Here is a 26,598-nt window from a genome sequence, read left to right on the forward strand (position 1 = left end):
AACGTATCTGTGGGAACAGGTTGTTGTTAAATATTTGCTGTACTGCTGTACTGTCATACTGTACTGTCTTTGGTAAGGCCTTCATTACATTCTCCTCAACCTAACTCGATGACATTCATATCTAGTTGGTTTGAGGACGGTTATGGGTACCAATACCTAATGTAGCAGGCATAAAATAAATGCCTGAAACTAGATTCCCTACATACTGGTCTTGAGAAGAAGAAAACAAACTGTCATGGATGGTTCCCTTCTGCACTGTTCAACCAATCAAGTAAATATGGAGGAGTTAAGATGGAGTGAAATGGTCCCTTCACATCAACAGCAAGGTGAAGTAGGTGCAACAGCGCCTCTTCAACCTCAGGAGTATGAAGATAGGCAGAAACTGCTTCTCCAATAGAAATCCCCGATCACGCATTTAGGTGATGTCATGGTGACGTTGGCCAGCTAAACTCATGAGCAGAAACACATCATCTACTCGGGGATACCTAGTCAGCTGTACAGCTGAATGCCTTCAACTGAAATGTGTCCTCCGCATTTAACCCAACTGGGGGGATGCCTTAATATAGATTGTGCCTTTAGATTGCTAGAAAATGAACAACTAAGGAAGATGTTTCACTTCTCTCATTGACTTCTCTAGCCCCAAACGCCAGCCTGGTTTGCTTGGTCTGCTTCGCAAAAGTTCCCAGAAGTCTTGTGATGTTGCACCTCTGGGTTTAGAAAATCTGTGGTGTAGCTTTGTTAAAGTCCAAAAGTAGAAGCTGCGTCACAGGCTCTTTTCATTTCCCCTGAACACGGGAACATCTGGTTGTTTGGGACTTGGCAGAGGATAGGATACCAATGACCAATAGGTCATGTGGTTTTGAATTATGTAGGCCAAACATAATGGTTTATTTCAAGACAACCAATAAAGGAAAAATCATTCCAAGTCAGCTATAAGAAGAAACATTTTATTCACAGATAAAACTCAACACGAGCTGCCATATCATACATTTGTACACAGGGTCAGAAAATCCTATAGAAAACCAAAGACATTAGAAAATATGGGTTTTGATATGAAATATGACATACATCAACTTTCTTGAAAAAAATGTTTTAGTTTGCTAATAGTCATGAAACTAACCCAGCATGATCGAGAGCCAAAGATATTATAAAAATGAAAATGGTAAAAATGGAATAGAAATCATTCTTACAAATTAATAAAAAATCTCATGCAGCATCTTCAGAAAGGGCCTGAGGGTATATCTTTGTAAGAGGAAACAAAACAAAGGAATATTTTAATTATATAAATCAAACACATCAAAATACAACCAAATCCAGTTTCTTACTCTAGATAACCAAATCCAGTTAATCTTCTTTGTCCACACCGTTTTCAGAGAAGTGATTAAAACACAAACATTCTGGCAGCTACATACAGCTAGTTGATTGATTGTATTTGCCAAACAACGTCTAAATCTGAAGGCGGCAATTTCTTCACTGCATGTAAACACAGGAAACTGTGGTTTCTCATGGCCTTTATTTAGGACACTGTCCTCTTGGAGACTATCCTAGTCTTTGATTGAGACATCCGGTTAAATTAGTAAAGAAAGTAGGTTGGAGAGAAGTGTTATATGTGTAATATGTGTAGTTTTGAAGCATAACTCAGAGAGGGTTCTGAGTCCTTGCAAACCGTCTGTGCTGTTGATCTTAGTGCTTTATGGAGGTTATTCCTATAGTGGAAGTGAGAATGTTGGAATGCATAGAACCAAGGCTTGGCCCCACTTAAAAGAGCACACCACAAAATAGCCATTGAATGACGCTTGCTTGTGGCATCTCATCTATGCCCTTTTGTTTGTGTCAGTAGAACGCAATAGAGGCCCATCTGGGGATAAAATAGGCGCACTGACGAGCACCTCTGTGCCTGGGAAAAATACTCAGCATGCTTTCCCCATCGCTCTGTGGGTACAGGGAGGGTGACAGAGGTCTGTCAGGTTGACTCTGGACACCCCTAGCACAGAGCACTGGGGAGAGCCAACTGTCACACCCATGAATCATGGCGTACACACAGCCTGTTGGGAGCAGGCCCTGTATGGTGACCCCTCTGATTGATGTGTTCTGCCGTTGCCACATCTCCAATTAAATAAACAAGGGCAAACACAGCTCCGCCCCACATACCACATACTTTCCTCTCCCCTTCTCTACACCTCCACCATCACCCATCTCAGCACCTCCACTGGGGCCCTTTGTGATCAAGGCAACATTTACTCAACCCTGCTAGCTTTCAGCTGGCAGTGGCTGAGTGATAACAGTAAATTGAGTCCTTGACAAGATAACACAGACCTGTTTTAAAAGGTAGACTACTGAACCAGAAAGATAACATAAGGCGCAAGAGGCTGGATGAACATGGGCAAAATGCTGACTGAGGTTGGTTTGAAACATGAGAAAAGGCAAAGTTTGGGAACGCAATAACATTAGCTTATTGCTCTTCTTTTTTTTCTTTTTTTACCTAGAAATTATATTTACACACAGCATAATCATATAAATACACTATACAATGCAATATAAAATAATTATTTCTTAAAAGGAATATGTTCAGGGTTTGCTTAGGTATGCTGGTTATGATACTAGCACCATACAAAAAATAATGACTCAAAATAAGTCGAGTGAAAAAGGCACTTCCGGGTCTCGTTGAATGACTCTTGGGTAAATGATGGCCTCTCTCTCATCATGCTGGAACACAGAAACTGTTGTGTCTGTGCACACACTTATCTCCCATTCCAACATGAACATGTCCAGAACGAGGCACTGCAGATAAGTCGGTTCAGATCTCCTGTCTCCATGCAAAGACACCCAACCCGTTTGTCTCATCTTCGTCTTTTTTGTTTTTCTTGTCACTTCATTCCAGCAATATGAACTGGCTGCTACGTTTCATAATTCTTCCTTTCTCACTTCCTGGATTCTCCATCTCTTCTTTTGCTCATTGTCAGACTTCCACTTCTCGCAGTCCCTCTTGAGTGTTGGGCGGTGATGCCACACTGATGTCGAAGCAGGTCACCATCATGACACGTGACTTGCATAGGTTGACACAGAACTCCAGCTCCTCTGTGACCTGACCTAGGGCCTGCAGGTACTCCTGGGACTCCTTGTCCAAATCCTGGTCCACCTCAACTGGAAGAGAAGAGACAGGAGAGCAGAGGAGTAAAGTCCTGGTCACACACAATCAACTGAAAACTGGAAGACTGTCCACAGAATCAAGTTAACTTTCAATAGGAAGATAACTTTATATTTTTGTAGGGAATATGAATAATAAAAAGGTGTACATCTCCATATGCCCCAATCCTGGTAGAATAATGTAGCAGACACTCACACTCTCCTATCCACTTGCAAGGGTCCATCATCAACCGGGTCTTGGTGTCCTCTAGCTCTTCCTTAAGTGCCTCATGTTTGACCTTCAGCTCCCTGATCTGCTGCTGCCGCCGCTCCAGAACCTTCAGCTTACTGTTGAAGTACAGCAGGCCCTGAGAGAGAGAGAGAGAGAGAGAGAGAGAGAGAGAGAGAGAGAGAGAGAGAGAGAGAGGGTGAGTGACTGAGGAACTGTTTGAAATAAAGAATAATAATAGTCATTCACTAGCATTTTTGTTGCTGCTGAAGAATTGCAGGATATACAGACACAGTCGTGTGTATTAACATTTCCTGTCACAATAGAACAAACCTAATTTGAGATATGTGCATGCAACTCGAACAATCCAATTACTTCCTGTTCTTCCCCTCTTAACCCTTACTCCAAACTATTCCCCAACTCCCATTAAAGAATAATCAAGCCTCAGCCATCCAGCGAAATCAACATACCTTCTCAACATCCTGGAATGGCTGCTAAAGATGAGAAAAGAGAGGAAAATAAAATACATAATGTAAAAAATATGCTTGTACTCTAGAAAGAGTAATGATCTCACAGTTAAAACTCAAACAAATACAACACACAAACATGCATGAATATACAGAGTACTAAACCATGTATACTGTATGTAGACAGAAAAAGCCATGTGCATACAAATAGACATCTGAGAATACAAGCACGGAAACCAGCCATGATGCACACATTGCATGGTATTCCAAAACTGGCCCGGGAACAGTGGGGGATGTGCAAGGCCAAGCACTTCATTACCAGCCATTCAGCCAGTGATGGTTGGGAAAGACAAATTGAAGATCATCTTTTCCTAATTGAAACTAAATCAAACCACCATTCAGCTGATGTAATATCTTCTCTTAACAAATTCCTGTCTGGCTGCCTCTAACTTGTGGGAGCAGTTAATGACCCGTGGCAAGTGGAGCCAGCCATAAAGAGCCATCAGGCAGCCAGGGATGGGCCATGGTGATGGCTGATAGGGTGTGGGGATGTAGAGCGGGGATGCACATTCATCATACATTCCTGGACTGCTCTTTCCACCACCACCACTCCTTCCCCCTCTGTCAATCAGCACCAGCAGTGAGCCCCAGCGATCAGTCATATCTAAAGCAATTAACGCCAGACAGTAATTGCTTCCTGATCTCTTCACATTCCTGGTCACACAGACACATAAAGACTTTGGGATTCGCCATTGGCCAGACTAAAGGTCAAACATCTCAGATGCATATTTTCACCTTGTTCTTTAATAAGAACCTGAGAAAGAGTGAGCTAAGACCTTCCCACGATGTCATGCCTACCAGCCCGACTTCACCAGGGGGCTAAGGGAGGCTTAACACTCTCAGTTAAAACTTGTGCCCCCTCAGTTTTAGTTGTATGTTCCGATACGAAAATATAAAAAAATAATTGAGTGACGGGTTGATGCAAAATCTGTATCTCCGCTGCGCTGTGTCAGCACAATGGACAGAGCGTGCCGCGGTGTGTGTAGGGGGGCAATGGAAAGCCACTTGGGCAGTTAGGTATGAATCCTTTGGGTTTCCATAAAAGCGGGAAAAACACTTTTCATCTGTGGTAGGCTAAGCGAATAACGTAATACGCCTCTGCCTGTAATATTTGATTTTGATTTATACGGGCGCAGTCAAGTTTACTGTTGAAGCTGCTTCACTCAACTCTGCCTCACGCCCTACCACTACAGAGTTTAGTTAGCTTCCTATCTAGCTGTTAAAAACATGAGTGTTATTAACCTTAGCCTATTTAGCTAGCTCACTGCCACGATGGATATCAGAAATTGCCTTCGCCAACATACCCACACAAAGCCAAAGTATAAAATAATGTTCTTGGATGCTGTCAGTGGTGAAATTTCAGAACTATTCAGAGAACGCAACAGCCAATTGGTGGAGGCCTTGTGTGCCCTTGACCCAGAGAGCCATGACTTTCTAGATTGAAAAAGTTGAAACCACTGCTAGATCTAAGTAAAACCAGGCTGTATCACAACCGGCCGTGATTGGGAGCCCCAGAGGGCGGTGCACAATTGGCACAGCGTCGTCCGGGTTTGGCTGGTGTAGGCCATCTTTGTAAATAAGAATTTGTCTAGTTAAATACTTGCCTAGTTAAATACAGGTTAAATAAAAAATTATAATAATAATAATTTTAAAAAAAAATTTGGGTGGAAGCTGAGTTTAGTGTCGCTCGCCAGTTTTTGCAGACTGAAATTGCCCCCTCTGGCTCCAATGAAGATGATATGGACCCCACTTGATATCCTGAAACGATTATCTGGGCCTCTCTCCGCTATGCCAACCGTGCTTACTAGACTGACACATGGATTGACCTTTGGGGCGTCCACAGCTACATGCGAGAACTCATTTCCACTTTGACAAACGTGTTCAGTCAGCACAGAAGAAGCATGCTGCACCTGAGGAAAGCTCAACTAATCCAACTGGCATTTGAGGGGATCATACATGAAGATTTTGGGGAGAATGGAATGATCGATTACTCAGGAAGTTCCACAGAGAATCAACGAGGCTGCAAAATCTTCTGAAAAGGTAAGAACAATCTAGCTGGTTGTTTTTTTAATCAAAATCTTGGTGGTATAGCCAGTGGTGTCATTTCAGCAAAAACCTAGGGTATGGAATGGCAAAATGACTTCCTTAGACAACAGCCTAGGTTTTCAAAAGCCTTGATTTAGTGCGTAGGGTGCTGTCCAGGGTGCTGTCCATGGTACTGATAGAGCGCAACAATTTGTCACTTCTTGGTCAAAAGCACTCTATGGTCTCGGTATTTTAACTTTTATGTTTATTATGGTATTGCGTGACATAAGCAGACTTTAATATAATTCAAATGCAAGAACCACAAATAATTGTGCCCCCTCACCAATTTTCACTGCCCCCTTAGTCACTTTATCCTGGCACTGGGTCTGCATGCCTGACTTCAACGGAGCACATTCAGAATATTTCTGAGATCAATGTGACACATGCAGACTATTGCTGAGCTTGACATTGCTAAGCAGCATGTACTGTATGTAGGGATGAACTTAAACCTAATGACTCTAAAATAAGTGGAGTAACAGTACGGGGAGCTTGTATTACAGACAGTAAGCATGACCCTTCACTCACCTCAGCCGAGTCCTCCTGTCGTCGCCTCTGGAGCCGTTCCACATCATCGATCTCGTACACCTTGATCTCGAAGGGTTCCTTCAGTGGTCCTGACATGGGCGGCAGGTCCACCCACTGGCCAGCTGTGCCAGCCTTCTTCCCCAGTGACGAGGTGTCTGGCAGGGGGGCCGGGATGAGCCGCCTCCGCTGTAGCCCTGGAGAGACACAGACACAGACAGACAGGCACCTCAATTACTGCTGGAAATATACAATGGTAATATCTGCCAGGGCCGAGCTGTACAGCTCTATCTATTAGTAAATATGTATGAAGCTGAGACTGAGATGTAAAGAGATAGCACACTTTACACAGGCCTCCTGAGCGTGCTGTTGATTGCATATGTATAAGGCTTTCACCACTGTCTATTTTAAATCCCTACCAAACAATATGAATTTAAAAGATTGACTGCATAAATCTAAGAGAGCTGGAACAAGTGGAAGATTCTGCTGCTGTTCAACTGAGTTCAAAGTCATCTAATTTCTGCTGAATCAGAAAGGTGACAAAACCAACTATAAGAATCACATTTTAAAAAGTTAGATTGATGAGGTACATGATTTCCTGGGGGAGTTGGGGAAAGCGACAGTTTGTCCTTGATGTTGCTTGGAGATTCTGTGCTATACTTCTCTGGCATACTACTTCATTCAGTAGATCTGTATTTCTTATTTCAGATGGGAACACCACTCAGTCTGCTTTCAGCATGACACATCTAGTTAAAGTCAACAGCAGTGAACCTTGACACTTAACAACCCTTAACAAGAGATTGTCTAAGCTGATCTGCACAGCAATCAGGGGTATTTATATACGTGCTGTGTGACATTTAGACAATAGGCTTTATTGAGGAGTGGTAGAAACAGTTAGAATTATGACCTCCCTGAACAACCTTCTCCATTATTTAACAAGTGGACTGTTTGACATTGTAAATAACAACAAAGACTGGGCTTAAACAAGACAACTTGGAAAAGGACCTGGATAATTCTTGGGATTTTATAGAACTTTCACATTTTTGAATGCCTCAATTCATTCCTAGACTACACCTACAGTATGCTGTTGTTCAGAATATTATCAGATAGATAATGCATAATGATGTATACAGATTCAGAGCTATTACCATTGCGTTTCTTGGGGGATTTGGATGTCCTGGGGCGGCCTGAGGAGGACATTCCACTCTCACTCATTGAGTCGTGTGCAGAGGAGGCGCTGCCTGTGGCCTCGCTGTCCCGGATCATGCTCTCATAACCACTGCTGCCCCCGCTGTGGTAGAAGAGGGCTGTGCGGCCCATAGCTGGGGGCAGCTCTCCACTCAGAACACTGCTATTGTCACTGCCATGACCACTGCTGTAGCGCTGCGGCCTTCTGGGGGCTGTGATCTTACTGTAGGGGGAGGGCAGCATGGCCACGGGGGACTTGTCATCACTCAGGTTCACCCCACTGTCATTACCACTGTCAGAGTCCCCTGAGCCCCTCAGGTGTTTGCCTGATGTGCTGCCTGTCGCCAGCTCACTGACCCGGCTGTTGGCTGCCCGCATAGCATGCTTGGTGCCCATGATAGTCCCCCGGCCAGGCTTGCTGCTGACGGCTGCGTTGGCTCGCGGGGCGGAGGTCTTGCCAGTCGGGGGAAGGTTGGCATTGGGGTTCCTGGTGGCTGGAGCTGCCAGGGACTTGGTGGAGGAGCTCAGGCCCTTAGAGTTGCTCGCTGACAACGAACGGGCCTTACTTCCATTGACCGCTCCTAGCACTCTGGGGTTAACACTACCTTTGACCTGCCCAGGTTTACCTAGAGCACCTGTAGCACAACAGGGGGAAGTTGGGGATGTAGCAATGGGAGAGCTGGTTGAGTTTGGTACACCATATCTGGGAATGGATCTGCTGGACTTGCTGCAGCCCAGGCTGGCTCCACTGTTTTCTCGACTGAGAGTGGGCTTGGAGCCCACCATTGACATGCTGTCACACCTTTCCAGAGACATCTGACTGCCGTAATGCTGCCGACTAGCATCTCCTCTGGCCCTCAGACTGGATGTGGCTTTGGCCGGGGTGTAGTCACCTCTGAGGCTGGAGATTTTGAGGCTGTTGGAGTCTCCTCTGCAGCGGATCTCTAGTTCATCCTCTGACACCGCCCCCCTGGTAAGTTTGGGCCTCCCTGCTTCCCCGTACGCAGACTTTAAGGCACTTTGGGGCAGCAGAGGTCTGTTTTTCTGATCCAGACTGGACTTACGCACTGGAGGTGGAGGAGGTGAGGTACCACCGGGTTTGGGGAGCATGCTGGCTTGCTGCCCGTTTGCCTTTCCATTCTTCCCCAGAGAGGAGAACTTGAGAATGTTGGTTGTGGTGATGATGTTCTTGGTTGTGGCCTTGGTCTCTGGGGAGACGTGGATGACAGGCACAGTGCCCAGGGTGGTGGCCCCTCGTCTGAGCTGAGGCATCTTGCTGGGGGGCTCCACTTTCTTACTGGTGGACTTCTCACAGCCGTCCACCACCCTCTGGGCTGAGGTAGAACCCTGCACCTTGGGTGGGCGAGATACACCATTGCTGTTGACAACACCAGCTTTGCGGCAGGGAATGCCACTTACTGGGGTTCTGGGGAGCTTGCTGGTGGCGCTGGAGTCTGGAAGTTGAGGTTCAGAGGGGTTGACGATGCGCTGCCATGGGTCCTCCTGCTTGACTTCCTGTCTCTGTGGTTCATGACTGCTGCTGCTACTATAGGCAATTGATGAGGTAGGTTTTACTTTCCTGGGAAGACTGGAGTGGACTATGTAAGGGCCCTGGGAGGGCTGGGAGGAGGAGCTGAGAGAGTTAACTTTAGCTGTTTTGGATGGGAATCTGAGGGATCCTTTGGTTGACTCGGGAGACAGAGGGCACTTTGTCAGGGACAGTTTGCTAGATGCTGCACTGTCACTGTCCAGTTCAGAAAAGCTAAAGCCACTGTCGTTCAGGGAGTTCTTGGCATCCCTTCGGGATGATTCACAGTGGAACATACCCAGGGAATCCAGGTAGAAGATGCCGTCTGGGCCGATGTGCTTAGTCTGTGGGAGGAAAACGTCTGCAGAGTGTACCCTTTCACTCTCCAGAGTACAGACGCTGACCTCGCTGAGCCAGGAGCTGATGGACGAGCCCCTGCTGCCCACACACACAAATGAGTCATCCTGTAAGGGGGTGAGCACCTCGATGTTGACCTCTTCACCCCCCACAGCAGATGTGTAGGCGTCAAACTCGTCGTTGATGCTGCTGATGATGCTGACGGGCCGGGAGCCGGAGGCAAGGGCCTGCAGGGAGCAGTCGCTGTTGAAGCTGATGATGCTGGAGGGCCGCCCGTTGTCTATGATGCTGCCGATGGACAGCTCCTCCACCACAGTGAACACCAGCTCATCCTCTCCGTTCAGCTCTACAGGCTGCTGCAGGGTGACCGTAGCCCGGAGGATGTCCCTGTCCAGGCACCTCTCTCTCAGGGTGGAGCGTAGCTGGCACACCTCTACAGGTCCCCTGGTCTGCGTCCTATCAAGGAAAGGGTCCCCAGATTCCCCCTGTTTTCCAACCTGATGGCTCATTCCCACAGGGGGCATTCTAGTGGGGGACCTCTCCTCTGCCTCTCCGTTGCCCCTGCGTGAATCTCTCTGCTGTGGGGGAGGGGGAGCAGGCTTGGGTAAGGGCTTCTTGTTGAAGTAAACCTTCTCCCGTACTACTGGCTCAGAGACCGGCACCGTGGCCACACCCTGTTTGATTGGGCTTGCTCTGCTCTCTGACGTCATCACCTTCTCACCATCAGCACTTGTTCTACATATGCTCTGTGACACCCCTCTGGAATGTTCCAGTTTAGACTTAGAAGGGCTGATATGGGGGCTACTGGATGGAGGAGTGGCTACAGATTTAGGAGCAAGTTTAGGTGATATGTTCTCCTGTGAGGAGGAGGCTTTAGTTACAGTCTTTGGGGAAACAGAGCCAGGACATTCCTTTGCTTTGCTGTCCATCTTGGGGCTGGCCTGACTTCCCCTGCCCTCTCCAACAAATGCTGTAGGCTCCTCACTGCCATCGATACACTCCAGGCGCTCCTGCAGCTCAGCAAATGTGTTGCACTTGAAGAAGTGATCCCTGTCCAGGGGGCCATCCTTCCCAGACCGCTTCCTGTTCAGGGAGGGGATGATGGGAACGAAGGTGGGGGGGCCCTCGTTGTCACTCAGCTCCCGGTCTGAGATGGCGGCGCCCCCTGGCCCCACATAGATGACAGTGTCACAGGACTGTTCGCTGCTGGAGGAGTAGTCTGGGTCGCTGAGCAGGGAGGGCAGGTCCGGGTCCAGGGCCACCGTCCGGGGGTGGAAGGGTCTGAGGTGAGGTGGCCGACGGATCCTCCCCTCCTCACAGGAGCTCTCCCCTCCAGAGGAACTGGATGCATACTACAACACAGAAACGTACAGAGACTTACAAAACAGTGTATATAGGAAATGTGCTTAGCACATGAATGCGCTACATACTTAGACTTTCTGCATAATTCACATGTTCAAGACATAACATTATTACTTTAGACTTATTGAAAAAGTCTATATAATTTTCTCCACCATTTTCCTATTTCCTGCTGTAGATTTACAGTTAATTCAATCGCATAATGAATTCACGGTGGAATACATCGTAAGGCAAATATAAATTACTTTGAAATTGCCAGTCCATACATTTAAAGGTTACACATGAACATCAATAGGCACACTGAAATTAATGTCAATAATATGAATCAGTGTGCGTAGAATGCATTATAATTATGCCGAAGACAGATGCTAAATAAATACATGCTGTCATTACACCTAATTATCTGGAGTATATATTTCCCGAATCCGAGGGCATGCACTACACACATCCTTAGGCAGCAGGGTTGGGATCAATTCTAATGGAAGCCAGTCAATTCAGGAAGTGATTTAAATTTAAAATCTCACATTCTTCTAACTTTTGACATAAATAGCTTCTCCTTTTCAGTTAATTGAGAAGTCAGTAAAAATGTATGCAGATTTTTTCAATCATTGAATTGCAATTTCAGTTTACTTCCTGAATTGACTGCCTTAAATTGAAATTGAGCCCAACCCTGTTAGGCAGCCCTATTGATTACATGATTATGTGTTGAGCAAGGAAGAAAAACGAACTCTGAATTAATAACCTTGCATTAAGAGAGGCCCTGATTCATTTCATACCATGGCCTCCAATTTACAGTAAAGTGGGAATAGCTTTTTCAAGATCTCAGTTACGAATAGGCTACTACATGAAATGGTGAACAGTGCAACTTCTGCTAATAAAGCCACTGTAATACACTCTTGAGATCACTAAATACTTATTATAACTGTGACAATCTATGGCTTCCTCTCATCAAAACAGTTCCCTGTACATCGAAATATGCTACTGTTCAAATGGAGAATACCCATGTCTCTTACTCAATGTAAACAATGTACGATACTGAAAGCTCTGCAAGTCCAGACACAGACCTTGGACTTCTTCTTCCTCATGCGGTGGATGCGTGAGGCCAGCTGGATGGTGGTGAGGGAGTCAGTGTAGTTGGCAGGGGAGTCAGAGATGTGGGCGATCATTGTAGTTCTGCAGTTAATGTTCCCCAGTGACTCTCTCAGCAGCATCGTCAGTTTGCTGTCCCTAGATATGAAACGTTCACACACTATCATCATCATCATCACTGCTCAGGAAACGGCAGGATGTTTCAGTGCCTTATATCAGTGTCGGTTTACGTTCAACCACGGTTCTCTACGCCTTATATTAGTCTGGGTTGCCAGAGATCTTTTTAATTTCACATTTGGAACAACTGGTTCTTCGACTGTTATCTCGGGTTCTAAGCTGAACACTCCTTTTACAGTATATTTCCTCCCGTTTTAGCTCGCTTTCCCCATTTCACACTTTGTCTGCAATGCATTCCCCAAATGAAACATTCTATCTCTTCACCTCATTTCTGATTCCATAGTGTAGCAAACTACATAGCTGAGACTGAGATATTTCTTTAAGTCTATAGCACGCTAGATAAACACAGCCTTGATAGTCAAGTTAAATGTACTTGCATAAACTTGTCTCGAACATTTTCATTACATGACTCGACTCCTTTGCATATTATATATTTAAGGTATAGACAGAAAGTTCAGTACTAGTTTCCCTACCTGTAAGGTACGTGCTTAGCTCCATTGGCTAAAGCCATGATAACGTTTCCCAGTGCGGTGAGAGACAGACACAGGCCCCCCCCTCCGTCTCGGCTCTTACTGAGGACCTTTTCACAGCTCCCCAAGTCTATGAGGTGCAGCCTGCTCCGTCCGCCCGACACTGTAGATGACACAGGAGGAAGAGCCAGGTGAGGTTATATCTCAGCACAGACACAGTCAGACACTCCCTCTGAGGGGTTCCCACATGCTGCTGCTGCGCCTTACAGGCAGGAGTGGCACAGCCCAGACCAGACCAGACATGGCAGTCTGATTTATTCATGAGTAAGCCTCTCGGTCTGAAGTGATTCAAACCTGGGCTGAGATTGTCTCAGTTTAACAGACAGGTAATAACGTTCCAGACACATAAAAGTATCTTGTTGTCACATACATACAAAAGAAAGGAGGACAATCTCTGTATTTTGTACCTAAATAGTCATTGGAGATGATGACTAGTTTGGGGGGCTGTGCTATGAAAGCAAAAGTATACATTGATTCAGTTTAGACGGAAGGGGAGCAGAATTTCTCAAAATGTTTTTCAGCAGAGGGGCAGCACATTGTAATGTAGGTCACTGATATTTTATTTCAGATTAAAATCCAGTCAAATCAAATATAACAAGTGTAGACTTAACTGTGAAATGCTTGCTTAAGAGCCTTTACACAAGAATGAAGCTATATACAGGGAGTACCAGTACCAGATCAATGTGCAGGGTATGAAGTATTTGAGGTTGATATGTACATGAAGGCAGGGTAAAGTGACTAGGCATCCGGATAGATAATAATAAGAGTAAAATAAAGAACAGAGTAGCAACAGCATATGATGAGTGTAAAAGTGTGTGTGTGTTGTGTGTTGGTATGGGGTGGCAGGTAGCCTAGTGGTTAGAACGTTGGACTAGTAACTGAAAGGTTGCAAGATCGAATCCCTGAGCTGACAATGTAAAAATCTGTTGTTCTGCCACTAAACAAGGCAGTTAACCCACTGTTCCTAGGCTGTCATTGAAAATAAGAAAGTATTCTTAATTGTCTTGCCTAGTAAAATAAATAAAAAATTATGTTAGTGACGTGTGTGTAGTTTCTGTGTCAGTGTAAGATATTTAGCGGTCTTGTGGGTAGTGCTGTTTCGGAGCCTGCTGGTGCGAGAGTACTGTTTGGCAGACTGAACAGTCTTTGGCTTGGGTGGCTGGAGTCTTTGGCCATTTTTCCGGCCTCTGACCTGATATACAGTGAGGGAAAAAAGTATTTGATCCCCTGCTGATTTTGTACGTTTGTACACTGACAAAGAAATGATCAGTCTATAATTTTAATGGTAGGTTTATTTGAACAGTGAGAGACAGAATAACAAATGGAAGAAACACAAAAGAACTGTCAATCTCCCTCGGCCTGGGGCTCCATGCAAGATCTCACCTCGTGGAGTTGCAATGATCATGAGAACGGTGAGGAATCAGCCCAGAACTACACGGGAGGATCTTGTCAATGATCTCAAGGCAGCTGGGACCATAGTCACCAAGAAAACAATTGGTAACACACTACGCCGTGAAGGACTGAAATCCTGCAGCGCCCGCAAGGTCCCCCTGCTCAAGAAAGCACATATACATGGCCGTCTGAAGTTTGCCAATGAACATCTGAATGATTCAGAGGACAACTGGGTGAAAGTGTTGTGGTCAGATGAGACCAAAATGGAGCTCTTTTGCATCAACTCAACATGTTTGGAGGAGGAGGAATGCTGCCTATGACCCCAAGAACACTATCCCCACCGTCAAACATGGAGGTGGAAACATTATCCTTTGGGGGTGTTTTTCTGCTAAGGGGACAGGACAACTTCACAGCATCAAAGGGACGATGGACGGGACCATGTACCATCAAATCTTGGGTGAGAACCTCCTTCCCTCAGCCAGGGCATTGAAAATGGGTCGTGGATGGGTATTCCAGCATGACAATGACCCAAAACACACGGCCAAGGCAACAAAGGAGTGGCTCAAGAAGAAGCACATTAAGGTCCTGGAGTGGCCTAGCCAGTCTCCAGACCTTAATCCCATAGAAAATCTGTGGAGGGAGCTGAAGGTTCGAGTTGCCAAATGTCAGCCTCGAAACCTTAATGACTTGGAGAAGATCTGCAAAGAGGAGTGGGACAAAATACCTCCTGAGATGTGTGCAAACCTGGTGGCCAACTACAAGAAACGTCAGACCTCTATGATTGCCAACAAGGGTTTTGCCACCAAGTGACTTAGTAGTCATGTTTTGCAGAGGGGTCAAATACTTATTTCCCTCATTAAAATGCAAATCAATTTATAACATTTTTGACATGCGTTTTTCTGGATTTTTTTGTTGTTATTCTGTCTCTCACTGTTCAAATAAACCTACCATTAAAATTATAGACTGATCATTTCTTTGTCAGTGGGCAAATGTACAAAATCAGCAGGGGACCAAATACTTTTTTCCCTCACTGTAGAGGTCCTGGATGGCAGGGAGCTCGGCCCCAATGATATACTGGGCTGTCCGCATCACCCTGTGTAGCGCTTTGTGACTGAGGGTGCTGCAGTTGCCATACCAAGCAGTGGTGCAGTCAGTCAAGATGCTCTCAATGTTGCAGCTGTAGAACTTTTTGAGGATCCGAAGTCCCATGACAAATCTTTTCAGCCTCCCGAGGGATTAGGCGGCAGCGGCGAACCATTAAACTCTTGTCAGCAAGAGTTAGAAATTGTGTGCTTCAAATCCACGCTCTCGTTCCGCTAAGCACAACCCATGAATGCAAACAAGTCTATTTTTTTCACCCATCCATAAACATTCCAAATGAGAGGCTGGAGGCTTGTTATCCATTCAGATTTATTGCGGCTTTATCCACCATCTCGCCCAGTGCAGTCTCCTTTGGCTATGATGGTAATCTCTGACAGCACAGATATCTGTAGAACTACCATTATCAGCAGCAGAACTGATGGGGGGGAATTACATCTGCTAATTAACACTATCATTAAGGCATAATAAAGTCTTCATTCAATTCTTGGTCATTTCTTTTACTCGATTAAGTCCGTAATCAGCCAGTGGAAGAAAAAAAATTCTGTTCATGTGCAGAAATATGGTTCCGTGCATTCATCTCTGTAGGATGAATCGAAAAGGCCAGAGCATTTGTTGAATCGAATGGGTTAATGATAAATAGTATAGTAGAATGATGAATGAAAATACGACACCATCACTGTCAAAAACACACAGAGTGACACTAGAGATCAGAGAGCGCCTCAAATCATGTAGTAATGATAGATATGCTTAGTGTAGTAGTGGTAGTAAAAGGGATACCTAGTCAGTTGCACAACTGAATGCATTCAATTGAAATGTGTCTTCCGCATTTAACCCAACCCCTCTGAATCATAGAGATGCATGAGGCTGCCTTAATTGACATCATCGGTGCCCGGGGTTGTTGTTGGGGGTTAACTGTCTTGCTCAAGGGCAGAGCGGCAGATTTTTCACCTTGCCGGCTTGGGGAATCGAACCAGTGACCTTTCGGTTACTGGCCTAACACTCTTACCTGCTAGACTACCTGTAGAAGTAGTAGCAGTTGTACTCACTGCCTCCCTTGCCGCTCTTCTCCATGCGGTACTGGTAGATATGCAGTGTGAACAGCATGTGAGAGTTGCGTCTCTCCTCCTCATCTGAGTCGGGCCTGCTGGTGCTGCGTGCTGCGATGGCCGCGTCCAGGAAGAAGGCTGCCTTCTCTGCCGTGGGGGCGCGGAGCTCACTCTGGTTCTGGAGCTGAGGGGGGAAGAGAGAGGCGAGGTAAGGGTAAGGGGGGGAGAATAAAGAGAAGGAGAGAGTATGGGGTTAGAAAAAGAGTCGGAGGAATCGGAGGAAGGAAAGAGAAAGAGGACAGAGAGAGGATAGCCAGGTAATTGGACCTAGGCACACATTTCTTACCCATTAGATTGGGTCTTGGGGGCAATTAAAGAAACAGGTATGCACACAGAGGGAGGGGGATTATGGAAGGTAATGGAGGAGCAGGAGGCAGGGGCACTTCCCTCCACACGGATGTTGTGGTGGTGGGGTATGGAGAGGGGGGAGTGGGGAATGGGAGGAAAGAGGGGAGAGGGGAGCATCTAGTAGGAGGCCCACATCACGTGGTTGGAGGAGAAGCCTTGAGGAGCTTCACAGGACTCCAGGCAGCCTTTGAGGTCACGGTCCACACAGAGCCCAAAAAAACAACATCTGACGGCAACACCTGTCAGTGTCTTCAAATCCCCCCCACCCCCCAATTAGTCCCATTGCTATCCAGAGGGCCAGAGCTAATGCAGGAGTAATAGATGCTCAAGCATGCTGACAGGGGAGTTAATAAAAAGGTATGAAGAAAGACAGCGACATTGTGGATGGCTTTGGTGAGAATATAGCGCAGGGATTATTGAGATAGGTAAAACAGTGAAATATGGGATCAGATTATACAGAGGAAAGACCTGAGATATGAAAGAAAACAGATAATCTTTGGGGTAGACAAGATGTAGGTAGTAGTGAGAATCAGATCAATACACAGACACTAATATATACCAGACAGAGAGAGAGAGACAGAGAGTGAGTAAATAGAGAGTGAGAACAAAGAAAGGGAGGAAAACAGGCACGCGTCTGGCCACCTTTTTTCCTCACCTGAGTGCCACAGATAGGGTCCTCACGCAGGTAGACCCCTGGGGACTGTCCGTCCTGAACACTTCCCGTGGACACCTCAGACAGAAGGTCCTTCAGCGCCTCGTCCTTCCCACAGATCTCCACGGCAGACACACGGACAGAGAAGCGCGTGCCCGTCTTCTCCTTACGCTCGTTGATGAGCTTAAAGAGCCAGGAGATGGCGCAGGGCACGATGCCGAGGTTCTGGGTGGAGCCATCTTTGCCAATCATGGTGAATGTCTTGCCTGGAGACGGAGGAGAGGGTGAGAGGCGGCGGGGAAGGGGGATGGAGATATTAATATACAAGTCCTGTGCTGTTGGCAGCAGCCTGCTGCTAATTTCCCTCCGATAAACTAAGAAACACTAGTAATACTGTCTGGAATGTGTAGAGGAGAGGAAAATGCATTACACCTGTTGATTGGGAATCTACTGTATCTCTAAGAACTTACGAAGGGGGTGATTCAAGGAGCAATCCCTGGAGGATGAGCACAGTGGAGAAGAAAAGGGTGACTCAATTAGACTTTTCACCCAGACTGGGTGAAGAGTCCAGGTGAATTACAGTGGTTTTAATTCAAGACTGTTCCCTGCAGCCTCTATATAGAAGTCTCTCTCCCTCCAGCCCCCACCATCTCTCACTAGCCCCTCCCCACTGTCTTCTTTTCTCCACAGCCCACTCCACTGCACCACTAATCCATTTGTGAATGTGGGCATCAAACCGATAAAGGGAGACTTTTCTTTGTCTAACAAAGTCCTTTTGCCAGTTTTCAGTTGAGTAGCGGGGCTTGCTTACCAAGCTTGACATGCCCAAAGCAGAAGATGCAACCGTCCGCACCGTTCACCACAGACTGGATGACCTCAGACACTGTCCCTGAGCACACCTCTGCCTGCAAGGAGAGAGGGTGAAAGAGAGAGATAGATAGAGAGAGATGGAGTGGTTAAAGAGCGTATATCTGCCATTCCCCTTTTAGAATTGTGTACATTCCAACATAATAGGAAATATCAAGTCATTGCCAAACACATACACGTACAAAGTATTTTCTATTTGAGAATTCCCAATTATTTCTACAAAAACATTATTCTAGCTATCAAACACAGGAGGAGCATCAGGAAGACAGGCTCTGATCACAGATTCAGAGGGCGTCGTCAAAAGGAACAAATGCTGGAATGTGTGGCTCATCTTTACAATCTGTTTCACCACCATGGCTCCACTGGGGGCAAGGCTTCTGCTGCAGACAGAGATCTCCTCCCATACATAACACAGATAACAAGGCCTCTTACTGCAGAACAGCTTTCTGTTACTGTTAGCCGCCAGCAGTGTGGTCCCAGCGGCACAATCTAGCAGCCTCGTCTCAGTCTGCCTTACTGGAGCAGGAGCAGGGCTATCAGCTCATATCAGCTGGCTTACTGTGGAGGAGATGTATCTGATGGAGGAAGCTCTGAACCTTACCCCCACTGTGGAGACACTGACCCATGCTGTAGACCCTGTAGCTACTGACTCTACCAATGCTTGATGAGATCCCTAATGGTTCAGCTTCTCAAACCTAAAGATTGTACGCTCTATGGGGAGCAACACAAAGCTTGAGTCAATGGTTCATGTTCCCTTTTTAGTAGGTACTAACAGCATGTTGCCTCACTGCTAGATCTCATCTCTTCAACAATCAGTTCAGAAGATACTGAGTGATCAATGGAAATCTCAATGGTTTTGTTGACAAATGTTTCTAAACAGACCTCTATGGAAAATTTTTGTCTGGATGTTACATGTCCTCAATGTCTGGCCCTTCCATTTTGATCTTAATTTGGGCATGGCTCGAATAGACTATAAGGTCTGGACTGGGAGAAGAGAGGTTAGATATAACCGGACTGAATTCAATTAATTCCCCAGACTTAAAAGGGCCAGCTGTTGAGGGCCCATAATGGGAAGAATGCCCCCAACCAAAGGCAGGCATTTTTCTACTAAGCCCCTGGACCGCACCCAGCCAGCATGAAGATATCCTCCTACCCTTGAAAGAGTGCCCCCCTACAACCACACCGCCACACACACACACCGCCACACACACACACACACACACACACACACACACACACACACACACACACACACACACACACACACACACACACACACACACACACACACTCCTCAATTGCTTGGTCCTTACTTGAGAGGCATCCTGGGTAAACACTGCATCGAAGGCGAAGATCTTTGGGACGGCCACGGTGGCTCTCCTGTGCCCTGAGTTGGCGCGGTCGTTGACCGAGGGGTCGTAAAGGGTCAGCTGCTTCTTCCTGGGGTCCACCTTCAGGAAAGACATGGACTCTGACGAATCAGGAGCCTCCAGGGAGGGGCAGATACGCATCATGACTTTTACCTGCAACACGAGGAGAGAGGAGAGGAGAGTAGAGGGAGAGAGAGAGAGAGAGAGAGCAAAGAACATACATTTAAGCAAACATATGGTGAAAAAACACACATTAAACACAGATAAAGCAGGCACATAAAATAGCTAACATGATACACACAGAGCTACAGGGGACATGGCAGGAATTTGTAGTGGGGAGAAAATGGACATCTTGAAATCACATGGCAACGCTGAATCTTGATAAACATCATTTCCATCAAGTCAACGATGATGGACACAACAGTGCCTGTTACCATGGAGACAAAGGTTACCCCTGACAAATGGACCACCTTTGCAATTTAAGCTGCCACTCGTGGGTCAACACATGGGCCTAATGGTGTTAATGTAACGATGATATTGTAAATCATAACAGTGAATGTAATATGGGCCCTTAAATGACTGTGACTCTGAGCCGCCCACCATGCTGAGGGATTATCCAACCAGCAGGCTGCTCTCTGGACCAAGAGCAACTCTGACTGCAGCTCTGCAACATGGGAACATATAGTCTCATCTAGTTTAATGTTGTAACTATGTTATGGCCATGACATGTCTCCTCTGGTCTAATGTTGTAACTATGTTATGGCCATGACATGTCTCCTCTAGTCTAATGTTGAAACTATGTTATGGCCATGACATGTCTCCTCTAGTCTAATGTTGTAACTATGTTATGGCCATGACATATCTCCTCTAGTCTAATGTTGAAACTATGTTATGGCCATGACATGTCTCTCTGTTATGGCCATGACATGACTCCTCTAGTCTAATGTTGTTGAAACTATGTTATGGCCATGACATGTCTCCTCTAGTCTAATGTTGTAACTATGTTATGGCCATGACATGTCTCATCTAGTCTAATGTTGTAACTATGTTATGGCCATGACATGCCTCATCTAGTCTAATGTTGTAACTATGTTATGGCCATGACATGTCTCCTCTAGTCTAATGTTGTAACTATGTTATGGCCATGACATGTCTCATCTAGTGTAATGTTGTAACTACGTTATGGCCATGACATGTCTCCTCTAGTCTAATGTTGTAACTATGTTATGGCCATGACATTTCTCATCTAGTCTAATGTTGTAACTATGTTATGGCCATGACTTGCAGAGCCATTCTGCCAGCTGTGTCTGATGGTACTTCCTGAACTGGAGAAAGTGGAGTAAGGTTTCATCTGCATGCACACCACGTTATATGGAAGCTGTGTGTGTGTGTGTGTGTGTGTGTGTGTGTGTGTGTGTGTGTGTGTGTGTGTGTGTGTGTGTGTGTGTGTGTGTGTGTGTGTGTGTGTGTGTGTGTGTGTGTGTTTTCATCTGTCATTCTTCCTGCCAAGCCTCCTCAAACACAATCACACCTTTTTTTATTCTATGACAACTGCAACACCATTTATAAAGAACAGGTAGGAGTGGATGGTTCCTCTGATAAGAAAAACATCCTCATTCATTCTGTCAACATTTGATTGTGAAAACTCAACCTTGACTATCTTGTAGGATGACAGACAGGAGACATAAACATCTGTGTTGTCAGGAAGAGGAATGGATAGTGGTGTTTCTCCTCCCTGACAGCTCAGTGTGTTTAGGGTTTAGCATAGTGGTAGTCAATCCACTAAACAAGTGCATCGGCACACTTCTCCTCGTCCTCCATGGTTACAAACAGCTCGAGCTTTATGCATTGATAACAAATTAAACCTGGGATAATACAAATATTTTAAAAAACATCACACAAAAACGACTATGATGCCAGTGAGAGGCTGTGCGATATGAGGCTGCCGATTACAACTCTAACTGTTCCCCCACCTCCCCTTTCTGCAAAGGCAGCAAAACTGACACAGGGCTGGTCCTTTCATCCTCTGTGTGTCTCTCCTGTGCCATCCGTGCACACACAAAAGGCCCATTCTTCCCCTGGCTTGTTTATAAATATTGCCACAAATCCTGGCTCTGGCGTTAAGGAACAATGTGTGGTGGCGACCCCATTCTGCCACAGAGGGAATTCCTCTCTGGCTTTCCGGCAGCTGAGTGCAAACTCTCTTTGTGCTCCATGGGGGGCTGTTATCATGACTGACGTGTACATATGTTAAGCAAATTACATTTAAACAGGTTTCCATATATGACTGCTGAGCCTGGCCGGCCCACCAACCGGGCGGGGGAGCAATAGCTAATGTCTAGAGCTTCTATATTTACATTGGCAGAGATGTGATACCAGTGGCCGGTGAGGATCGTCTGGAGCCTCTGCTGCATTTTAACACCTCGGCCCCTCTGCTAATGGCCCTGTTCTCCTATGTCTTGATCCCACCAAGAAATCCATTAGCTGGGATTTTACCCCAGCAGCCACCCCTCCTCATGTCCAAATCCTCCACTTGACACATCGCCTGGGTCAGCAATGACATCAACTACACATGGATGGACATGTGTGTCTTAAATAAATACATAACAAAACATCACCTATGCCTCTCAGTGTTTCAGTCAATTCTTGACCACAGAAAATGCATACGGTAGATTAGAGGGAAAGGAGCTGGGATTAATTGTCTACCGTAGACAAAAGAATGTTGGCAACTCAAATCGTGTTGGCTGTGGTTCCTCAAACATGCATTGTTTCACAGCAGTGAACTCTTGGTTGTCTGAACCAGGTGACTCCAAACTGCAGTACTGTCTGAGACACAATGACAGAGATTGAGTTTCCCATAACAGCTTAGTTAATGAAGAGGTAACCTGAGGTTATAAACTCAGAACAATGCTGTAAACAAGCTGATTTTCCTTTTCAAAACAACCCTGTGGTTGTCACATACATAATGTCTAGCTCAGTAAAAGGTGGAGGGAGAGGAAGCTTGTTAATAATGCTGGTGTTTTATGAAGTGAGATTCACAATTTCTCAATGGTGTGGAAATTTGGCAGAGTAAGCAACAACTTCCCAACCAGGTGGGACCTAATCTTGTTAGGGGACTTCTTCTGCTATGTAAATACAGGATCTCAGCCCAGCAAACAATACCCAATAAACCCTAGAGGAAGGGTGTGTTTATACAGCACTAACGCTATTGACAGACCAATCATCGCCATCCTGCTCGATTTCATCAAGAGGTTTATGGAACGCAGCTAGCAGGAATTGTATTTAACTTTTATTTAAACAGGGTGGGTCACCATTGAGACCAGGCTCTCATTTGCAAGGGAGCCCTGTGAACATGAACATACAATAAATAATATCAATACAATACATACAACAAGATTCATCAGAACAAACAACTCTCACATATCACCTCCCTTAAACTCCATCTAAACTGTCCAATGGAGACCAACGAGTCTAATTTCAAGGTGGCTTGAAGCCTATTCCATGAGCTGGGTGCATAAAACTAAAATAATTTTTCCCCAGATCAGTGGGGAAAAATTAGAACCAGCCAGTCCAAAGAGTGGGTCTGAAAATTGCTTGATCTTCAGTTGATACGTGAGCTGGGGTAGTGGGAGAGTCTCTGAAGAACTGCTTTATATACAAAAAGTAGCCAATACTGGGCAATAGAACTATAAAAAAATGCAGTGATGTGTAAGAACATTGGAATGAATATTGGAATACGCTGTAGTAATGTTTGCAAACTTTTAACTTTTAAAGAGATACTGTGAGATTCTGTCATTGTTCTACTTACCCAGAGTCAGATGAACTTGTGGATACCATTTTTATGTCTCTGCATGCAGTATGAAGGAAGCTAGCGAAACTTCCTTCAGGTACAGTAGCATTGCTACTATAACAGTAGACTTCCATTCATTGAGCTAATGCTAGTTAGCATTGACTCTCGAAACTACCGCTAACTTCCTTAATACTGCAAGCATAGACATAAAAATGGTATCCACAAGTTCATCTGACTCTGGGTAAGTGAATTGGATTGAAGTGTTGTGTTTTCTTTCACTCACAAACTGTAGTCCATTCAGAGGGAGGAATGCGGCCATAACAAACTGAGTGAATTCATGACATTCCAGCAGGCTTATCTGTCTGCATCTGTATGGACTGGGCCAGACGACTGGCTGTCTATGTACTAATGCGTCGCCACTGTGCATTCTCCCATTTAAATGTCAGTCAATAATAAACATATGCGTGTGTGTTCATACTGTAGGCCTGTTTGTGTATACAAGTAATGCCTGTTGCTCCTTACTTTTCCCATCCCAGGGTTCTCCTTGACCTTTGAGACAGCGCGGAGCAGGCATGGCGGGGCGGGGGGTGGCGAGAGCTGCAGGATGCCGCAGAAGTTGGTGGGGTAGATGGAGGGCTCCTGGGCTCCAGGGTGCAGCAGGGAGGGAGGCTGGTGCTTCTTCCGCTTGGACGAGAGGTTCAGCTTCTGAGCTGCCCTGGGAGGAGCAAACACAAGAAGGTTTCAGCCTAACTTCAAAAACATACACATTAGCCAGTCATCTGTATTGTGCTGGGCAGGAAGGAAGATAAACTTCATAGGAGCCACCAGGCATTTATCTTTTTCATAGTGAGGTATCCAACAGAGAGAAGGCTGTATAATCATTCAGCTGATTGATTTAATGGTCAGGGTTGACATTTGTGAGGGTGTGCAGAGCCTTTAGAAGCCACACTGAGATTGTAGCGGAAAGGTCAACAAGCTCCTTTTTCTCTTTGCCAAAGTAAACAAAGTCGACAGGAGAAGGGCGCTGTGCCACCACTCCCAACGCTACCTCTCTTTCAACTCCCCACTCCCTACCTGTGGCCAAGGCTTTGTAAAATTCTCCAGTTATCCAATTCAAAACAGTACAAACATAAACATCTCAAATGCTTTAATTTCAGCACTGCAATTGCTAACGCACTGCTATGGAACTAAAGACACAATCAAGCCCAATTCTGCAGCAGAGCTTTGCAGGTTTCTACATAAGACAAGCCGCCATGACACCTGTGTTATTAGTAGGTCAGCTGGTGGTTGTTATGGTGCTAATGTACACTAAACGGATCCATGTATCTTCTTCAAACAACACAGGACATGACAGGAACATGACAGGTAAGGATGGCTGGCACAATGTTGCCTTACAGGCAATGGAAATGTTTGTTCTCATAGAATGTTCACATTATAGATTGTGATAAGAAATGTTCTGCCATTTCATATGTTACTCAGGATTATAGGTGAAGCTTGTTAGGGGGGCCCTGGTCATGTCCCATGAAAAACATGACTGATCCCTGGATCCCCCATTCACTGAGTCCCCTGATAGACAGACTTGGTGAGGAGAGTGAGAAAAACAGTGGCTTGCGAAAGTATTCACCAGCCTTCGCATTTTTCCTATTTTGTTGCCTTACAATCTGTAAATAAAATATTTTTTCAGGGGTTTGTATCATTTGATTTACACAACAAGCCTACCACTTTGAAAATGCTAAATATTTTTTATTGCGAAACAAACAAGACAAAACAGAAAACTTGAGCATGCATAACTATTCACGTCTCTTGGGGTATGTCTCTATAAGCTTGGCACATCTAGCCACTGGGATTTTTGCCCATTCTTCAAGTCAAAACTGCTCCAGCTCCTTCAAGTTGGATGGGTTCTGCTGGTGTACAGCAATCTTTAAGTCATACCACAGATTCCCAATTGGATTGAGTTCTGGACTTTGACTACGCCATACCAAGACATTTAAAGGTTTCCCCTTAAACCACTCGAGTGTTGCTTTAGCAGTATGTTTAGGGTCATTGTCCTGCTGGAAGGTGAACCTCCGTCCCAGTCTCAAATCTCTGGAGGACTGAAACAGGTTTCCCTCAAGAATATCTCTGTATTTAGCACCATCCATCATTTCTTCAATTCTGACCAGTTTCCCAGTCCCTGCCGATGAAGGTGTTGGGTTTGGGGTGATGAGAGGTGTTGGGTTTGCGCCAGACATAGCGTTTTCCTTGATGGCCAAAAAGCTCCAATTTTTGTCTCATCTGACCAGAGTACCTTCTTCCATATTTTTTGGGAGTCTCCTACATGCCTTTTGGTGAACACCAAATGTGTTTGCTTATTTTTTTCTTTAAGCAATGGCTTTTTTCTGGCTACTCTTCCGTAAAGCCCAGCTCTGTGGAGTGTACAGCTTAAAGTGGTCCTATGGACAGATACTCCAATCTCCGCTGTGGAGCTTTGCAGCTCCTTCAGGGTTATCTTTGGTCTCTTTGTTGCCTCTCTGATTAATGCCCTCCTTGCCTGGTCCGTGAGTTTTGGTGGGCGGCCCTCTCTTGGCAAATTTGTTGGGATGCCATATTCTTTCATTTTTTAAAATAATGGATTTAATAGTGATTTAAAGTTCCGGATATTTTTTTATAACCCAACCCTGATCTGTACTGCTCCACAACTTTGTCCCTGACCTGTTTGGAGAGCTCCTTGGTCTTCATGGTGCTGCTTACTTGGTGGTACCCCTTGCTTAGTGATGTTGCAGACTCTGGGGCCTTTTAGAACAGGTGTATATATACTGAGATCATGTGACAGATCATGTGACACTTAGATTGCACACAGGTGGATTTATTTAACTAATCACGTGACTTCTGAAGGTAATTTGTTGTACCAGATCTTATTTCGGGGTTTCATAGCAAAGGGGGTGAATACATATGCACGCACCACTTTTTTTTAACCTCTTCACTATAGGGGCCGTATTTTCACGGCCGGATGAAAAATGTACCCAAATTAAACTGCCTCCTACTCAGACTCAGAAGGTAGGATATGCATATTATTAGTAGATCTGGATAGAAAACACTCTGAAGTTTCTAAAACTGTTGGAATGATGTCTGTGAGTATAACAGAACTCATATGGCAGGCAAAAACCTGAGAAAAATCCAACCAGGAAGTTTGACCTCAGATGGCTGTAGTCATTTCAAATGATGTTCTGTCTAAACTACAGTGTCTGTGATGTCATATTGCACTTCCTAAGGCTT

The 26,598-nt window shown here is 45.4% G+C and overlaps 1 protein-coding gene across 3 annotated transcripts in view; it reads right to left on the reverse strand.

Moving 5' to 3' along the window:
- Window positions 1-931: 931 nt before the first annotated feature.
- kif26ab (kinesin family member 26Ab) overlaps window positions 932-26,598 on the reverse strand; it is a 124,297-nt gene continuing 98,630 nt past the window's right edge. For all 3 annotated transcript variants that reach the window (XM_029730131.1, XM_029730132.1, XM_029730133.1), the window contains 12 exons: window positions 23,866-24,058; window positions 19,497-19,706; window positions 18,128-18,221; window positions 17,320-17,582; window positions 16,257-16,440; window positions 12,661-12,820; window positions 11,986-12,148; window positions 7,638-10,914; window positions 6,493-6,686; window positions 3,826-3,849; window positions 3,344-3,494; window positions 932-3,144 (listed from right to left, as the gene is read on the reverse strand). In XM_029730131.1, the coding sequence (XP_029585991.1) occupies window positions 2,960-3,144; window positions 3,344-3,494; window positions 3,826-3,849; window positions 6,493-6,686; window positions 7,638-10,914; window positions 11,986-12,148; window positions 12,661-12,820; window positions 16,257-16,440; window positions 17,320-17,582; window positions 18,128-18,221; window positions 19,497-19,706; window positions 23,866-24,058 (5,098 nt within the window). In that variant the 3' untranslated portion in view covers window positions 932-2,959. The remainder of the gene's footprint in view (window positions 3,145-3,343; window positions 3,495-3,825; window positions 3,850-6,492; window positions 6,687-7,637; window positions 10,915-11,985; window positions 12,149-12,660; window positions 12,821-16,256; window positions 16,441-17,319; window positions 17,583-18,127; window positions 18,222-19,496; window positions 19,707-23,865; window positions 24,059-26,598) is intronic.

Source organism: Salmo trutta, chromosome 33 (genome assembly GCF_901001165.1).
Source record: "Salmo trutta chromosome 33, fSalTru1.1, whole genome shotgun sequence".
Lineage (NCBI taxonomy): Eukaryota > Metazoa > Chordata > Actinopteri > Salmoniformes > Salmonidae > Salmo > Salmo trutta.